General features: G+C 45.3%; 2 protein-coding genes across 2 annotated transcripts in view; one reads left to right on the top strand and one right to left on the bottom strand.

Annotated features, from left to right (window-relative positions):
• The window catches only part of LOC116705668 (39S ribosomal protein L27, mitochondrial), a 3703-nt gene extending 2890 nt beyond the window's left edge, over positions 1-813 (bottom strand). The window contains exon 1 of the mRNA XM_032542039.1: positions 671-813. Within this exon, the coding sequence (XP_032397930.1) occupies positions 671-731 (61 nt within the window). The 5' untranslated portion in view covers positions 732-813. The remainder of the gene's footprint in view (positions 1-670) is intronic.
• A 310-nt stretch (positions 814-1123) lies between these two features.
• LOC116705644 (crossover junction endonuclease EME1) overlaps positions 1124-6272 on the top strand; it is a 6256-nt gene continuing 1107 nt past the window's right edge. Inside the window, exons 1-7 of the mRNA XM_032542006.1 lie at positions 1124-1292; positions 1842-2514; positions 2730-2857; positions 3161-3250; positions 4374-4486; positions 4821-4959; positions 5827-5942. Coding sequence (XP_032397897.1) covers positions 1845-2514; positions 2730-2857; positions 3161-3250; positions 4374-4486; positions 4821-4959; positions 5827-5942 — 1256 coding nt within the window. The 5' untranslated portion in view covers positions 1124-1292; positions 1842-1844. The remainder of the gene's footprint in view (positions 1293-1841; positions 2515-2729; positions 2858-3160; positions 3251-4373; positions 4487-4820; positions 4960-5826; positions 5943-6272) is intronic.

Below are 6272 nucleotides of genomic sequence, written 5' to 3'. Positions count from 1 at the left end.
TTAATCCAGCAGCAGTCCGACTCTTTAATGCAACATCCTAATGGAGCTCTGCTAGCTGTTTCGGCTATATGAGCCATCACTGGACAATATTTGGCACTAATAAAAGAATAAATGTATAATTTGTTAATCCCGCATAGGGAAATTACAATGTTTTCACTCTGTTGTTATTACACAGGCCTGAATTACCCTACCCCTAACCCTGCTCAGTACCTACACATGCACTAATCAGAGGGATGTCAGAGTGGGGGGGGCTGCCCATGGAAAGGCGCCCCGAGCAGTTGCGGGTTCGGTGCCTTGCTCAAGAGCACAATGCCTACCACAGCTGCCAGTCTCCCACCCTACTTTGGTCCGTATGTGGACTTGAACCAGCGACCCTCCGGTTCCCAACCCAACCCCCTACAGACTGAGCTGCCGCCATTTTAATTCATTTATGACGCTGTGTTACCTCTAACTGTGCAATATGTCTTTTCTATTCATCTGCACTTTACTCAACGGTATTAAAAAGCTAACGTTAACTCGGCTAGCTAGCTAACTTAGCATGTGACATTTAAACGTTATAACGTGTTATAACAACAGAAAGCGCTGAGCAGCTGGGAATGAATACACACGTTCCTCTCCTTTTTCTACATTTGCGGAAAATGTATGAAATACTTATTTAGATATTTGTTACCTGCTCTACACTTGAGCATCAAGGACGTCAGCGCTGCCATCTTGAATGATGACGATCTCATTTGCGTACTTGCGTCACATCCGGATACTTTCGCTGCCTTCAGGATCCCCAAGAAAGATCGTGGATCACAACTGCTCACTGAAAATAACCTGACTGTTTACCTTTATAAGTAACCAAGTTGAACCTAAATGGCATCACAAGTAACGATAAAGTAAGGCAATACTACAACCAATATTTAAATGCTGGATATCTGTAGCATTATGTTTATATAGCCACCTAAAAAACTACTGTGAGAAATGTTTCAGTACAAAAACCTAATTTGGGGTTAATGGCTAATATTGCTTTTATATTTTTATAACACAAACTCAAATATGTTACTCACGACATGTGTAGGTGATACGTTAAATGCATTGACGTGGTTAATTTGGTTTAATTTTGTTTGGCTTTGGGATACGGAAGTTTACAGTCGTCCCATGAACCTGAATGCAACATTAGCCTGCGACTGCTGCTGACCGGGGAAATCAAATGAGTTGTCATGCGGACAGTTGCGGGCAAACCGCCATAAAGCAGAAGACTTAATGCAAAAAAGAAGACACACGTGCTAGAGTTAACGTTAGTGAGTGTAAGTACCGTTGTAGTTCTTAATTAACCCAGGTCTGAATGCTACGTTTCGTGGAAAGTAAGTCACGTTATGCAAAGCTTAGTAACTCTAAAGCAACTTCCAACTAACTGACGTTACGTCTTTTTTTATTATAATCCATCCATCCATCCATGGTTTTAACCTTAGGTAAGGCATGTTCTGCTCATGTCGGTGAAGCTAGAAATAATAACGTTATATCCATTTCACTAAGCAGTAATCAATAACGTTACACTGGGCGACTTCTGACACCAAAACACAGGAACAAGCAGTTTGCACCAGTTCCTTTTTTACTGAAATAAGATCTGCAAAGTGGTTTATCTGTACGCCGAATTTAGTAGATTACCCATACTTCTTGTGTACTTAGGTCATGATCTGACAAATGACAGATATCACTTTCTAAAACACTAAGAAACCTAAATTTCGAAGGTTGGTGAATGGAGTTTGGTGGGGTTCCTTAACCGTTCCCTTCTGGGAGCTAGGAATAGCCTGGCCCTTGATCCTATAATAACGGTTTCATGTCTCCTATGAAAGAACATGTGCAGCTCCAGTGACTCCACCAGCGACCTCGATGAGGAGTTGCCTGTGTTCGACTTCCTCCAGCCGGGTCGACGCCTCAGCCAAGCCCCCCAGAGCCCCCCAGAGAAACCAGCCTTTTCCCCAGCGAAGGGCGATGTGGACGCACGTACACGAGCGCCTGATGTAATGATGATAAGCAGCGATTCTGATGACGATGCACCTTATGTCCCTTTGGCACAGAGACTCAAACAGAGACAAGACAATGTGATTAGGGCCTCCTCCGCTGTCACTAATGGGAAAAATGCTGAGCACTCTTCTTCATCCAACCTGGCCAGTTTGCCGCTCTCTTGCCAGAATGGCTTTTCAGAGATTGAGCGTCCCCTTAGCATCCACCAGGGGATCTCAGATGGCCCAGATGAGATGGCAGCTTTCCCTCGGCGACGGCTGCTTCCCACCCACACCTCTCCTGCCAAGAGGAAACCTGCCAAGCGCACGGCGGAGGAGACCCAGGGCTCCAGGGAGGAGGTTCTGGGGCGGAGGCTGGCCAGGACGGGACAGCAGAGCAACAAGGAGGTGCTGAAGCAGGAACAAGAGAGACAGAGAGCAGAAAGAAGAGCTCTGGCAGAGGCTGCCAAGGCCTTGAGGCCAGAGGAGTGTATCAAGCACATGGTGGTGACTGTGGACCCAGGTACAGTGAAAACAGTCAATGATACTGTGCATAAGTGCCCAACAAATAGGGCCGGGTAATAATGATCGCTCTGTCAGGCTAGTCCTGTGGGTGGGTAGGTTTATTGAAAATTATTTTTACACAGCAAATAAAGCCCATGCATTTACTGTCTTATGCTTTGAAGGCTTTAGTTACACTATGTCATGACACTGCCAGGTTGTGTTTTGTGCGTGCAGCCCTCTTACAGCTAGAAGGAGGCGGGACGCTGCTGGCGTCGGTGCAGGCTCTGGGCTGTAGCTGCGCCATAGAGAAACAGCCCCTCCCACGCAGTGTCAGCTGGATGAGGAGGACTCCCTGTGCACAGGTGAACACACTCACACTCACACACACACACACACACACACACACACACACACACACACACACACACACACACACACACACACACACACACACACACACACACACACACACACACACACACACACAATATTTTGCAATGCTGTATTCTATTCAAGAAGAAGCATTACTTTCATTGCCTTAAATAAATTAGACCATAGTTGAAAATGAGTGTCATTTAGTGTTGTTGAGTATATTGTGCTGTACCACGGGACAGTAATAAAGACGTATTGAGTGTGAGTGATGTCTGTCCCCCTCGTTTCCTCAGCCAGAGGAGGCAGTGTGTGTCCCGGAGGCCCAGGTTGTGATGCAGATGACAGTTGATGACTTCATCACTCTGATCCACGGCCACGTTCAGGTTGGCTGCTGCTGCTCGTCACGCTCTCCATGCTGAACTGCTTCACAACGAGACCTGATGAAAGTTTAATGACCCTGTAATGGGAAAATGTGGTCTTTCTAATAAGAATCAGCAACAACAGGCTCGAGCCATGGGAATAAAACTGAGCTAAGAGCAGAACAGATGGAGGAATAGTAAATGTACCACAACAGAAAATGACATCAGAATATAGTATTCGAACAATAAGTAAAAGTACGTTAATAAGAAAATATGAACTCCAACAAATAGGAGTGTACAGATAAATAGTTCCATTCACTTAAATGACCATATAGCTTAGCAGAAGGTAAAGTATGAAACGGCGCGGTTCTGTTAACATCATCACTCGCTTTAGATTTGTGCAATATAGAAATATCAAAACTATCAAAGGACCAGGCTGATGTTAGTCTTTATTCTTCTCCAGTGTCAGCTCAGTGTTTCCCCCAGAGAAGTTGTTTATCCGGTGGAAAGGTTCTGGCTGTCAGGCCAGTCCCAGCCTGAAGGCAGCATTAATATAGAGCCCAATGGTCCGGGATCACAGAATCATGGACAAAATTGTGAAATTAAGAATAAAAAAAAATAAAAATAAGCTTAAACACAAATTCTGCAGGGTGCTACACATTAAGTCAGAGCTAAAAGCTGTCTGGAGATTTGAAAATATAGTCTAGGTTTTTAACCGAGCCGCCGCACTGTAATTAGTTTAACAAAATGTCTTAAAAATACATTAAAAAAGAATTCCTAGTGGCTTAGGCCTGGCGGAGAAACTCCGGCTGATAGGCCAGCAGGCATGGAATAACCTGGGGGAAGCCCCGCAGCTAATCACATGACACGTCCAAAACCAGCAATACTTTCTGACTTCTGTGACACTCCAAACATATTAATTCCTACTGAAGATGTAAATCTGTTAAACCTCTCACTGATATATAGTTTCCTTTTTGAAGGCTCAGTGGTTTCCTATAACAGCTGGTCAGTGTGGTTTTAAATCAAGTGGTCCTCACACAGGAGGACATGTTTGGGACTATTTTCAGAGGCGGATTCACGTTGTAGGGTAGTGTTCCAGTGATTCTATCCAGCAGCAGGGTGGTGTTTGTGTGTATGTGGAATGCAGGAAGAGAGGCATGGCTGCGGTCCGACTCTGACGTCCTGGGTGCAGGAGCAGCAGAGGCGTCGCCCCGGTAACATCCTCAGCCTGGCGGTAATCGACCTAGAGAAATACTTCAGGTAAGGAAGGAGAGCGGGGGTGTCAATTTTATTGTTTAGTCCATAAAATTTTGTAATATGGCCATCAACACGGTTTAGCTGAACAACCTGAACGTGAAAGACAGAAACAGGCCAATGACCGGCCGGGGGGGGAAGTCTGGTCGCTGTGTTCAGTGGCGTCGTCCGTTGGAGGGGTCGTCGGCCTTCATTTGGGCCGACCGAGCATGCTCAGTCTCAAGGCGGGCTCTCTCCGCCGCGGAGGATTGGAACGCCACTACACAATGGCGGACACACTGTACAGGGAGCTATTTCTGTGTTAGGGAACGCTTTCAGGTTCCTCACTTCTTGTCCTCAGGTCCCAGAAGTCCCAGAGCCAGAAGCGGTTTCGGGAGGCGGTCGTGGGTGAGCAGCGGGGGGGAGGAAACGTGAGGAGGAAAAGGAAGAGCGGTGTAGCGGCGCTGCGACCCGAGGTGTCCCGGGTGGAAGTAGAGGAGGTACATACGCATGTTTCATCATCTCAAACAAACTGGGTTTAATTAGTCACTAGGAACTGAGTCCTGTGACTGTATTAATCACTAAAGATGATATCTGCTTCTGTCACAGCCTCAGACACATACAGCCTGAACAATATAGATAGATATATAATATAATACAGTCTAAAGCTGCTGAATAATCGGCAACGAGCATGTTGTCTTCTTCAGGTCAGGTTATTCAGAATGAATTTTTTCTTTTGCTATCAAGACGTCAATTATTTTATACATTTTATATATATTTTTATTAGTATTTATCTACACTCTAGGGTGTAGGTCTATATGTAGTAGTGGTGTAAATCTTCACTGGTCACCTCAATATTATTTATTCCTACACATGGTTTTCATCAACATATTCAAGCAGTCAGATATATAAACTGTATACAGGGGCCTAATTAAAGAAAATCCATTAATGTATCCATGAATCTAATTAATATATTCCCATATTTGAGGTGAACCCCTTAATTCCCATCTTAACTGAAGGTGGTCTAAGTTAGGTGGTACCTGTAATCCAATCCAACCTGTTAAATCTCTAAACAGGGACCATTCATTAACCTGACAGTCCCAACACATCGAGGTATCAATAGGTGGACCATGAGCCCCTTAGAGTCCACTTCCTTTGTTAACTTAGGGCCTTTTCACACCTACCTCTTGGGTCCGGACTTTCAGACTTTTCAGTTTGGTCCGAACCCAGACTGCAGGTGAGCGAGGAGCCCATGGTCACAGGGTTTGGTTTTTTATTTCAGGGGTGAAGAATGAATTGAGGATATTTTAAAGGATTTATTATTTCATATTTGTTCACATTGTTTTGTCCTCCTAATATCCCATCAGGCAGTGGTGCATCTGCAGCTACACACTGGCGTCTCTGTCCGCTTCCTGTCAACCTGGAAGGACTTCACAGATCACATCACCATGACAACCAAAGCGGTTGCAGAAGCCCCTTTCAAGTGAGTGATCTCTCTCAGTTCCCCTTCGTCCTTCTCTTCTCTCAGGCTACATCCTTCTCTTCTCTCAGGCTACATCCTTCTCTTCTCTCAGGCTACATCCTTCTCTTCTCTTCTCTCAGGCTACATCCCTTCTCTCTTCTCTCAGGCTACATCCCTCTCTTCTCTTCTCTCAGGCTACATCCCTCTCTTCTCTTCTCTCAGGCTACATCCTTCTCTTCTCTTCTCTCAGGCTACATCCTTCTCTTCTCTTCTCTCAGGCTACTCAGACGCCAGAGCAGGGGGAATGAGAAAGGGAAACGTAGCAGAGCAGGGGGAATGAGAAAGGGAAAC

Source organism: Etheostoma spectabile, chromosome 17 (assembly GCF_008692095.1).
Source record: "Etheostoma spectabile isolate EspeVRDwgs_2016 chromosome 17, UIUC_Espe_1.0, whole genome shotgun sequence".
In the NCBI taxonomy this organism is placed as follows: Eukaryota; Metazoa; Chordata; class Actinopteri; order Perciformes; family Percidae; genus Etheostoma; species Etheostoma spectabile.
Note: the sequence above shows the minus strand (reverse complement) of the source record. Positions and strands in the feature narration are given on the sequence as shown.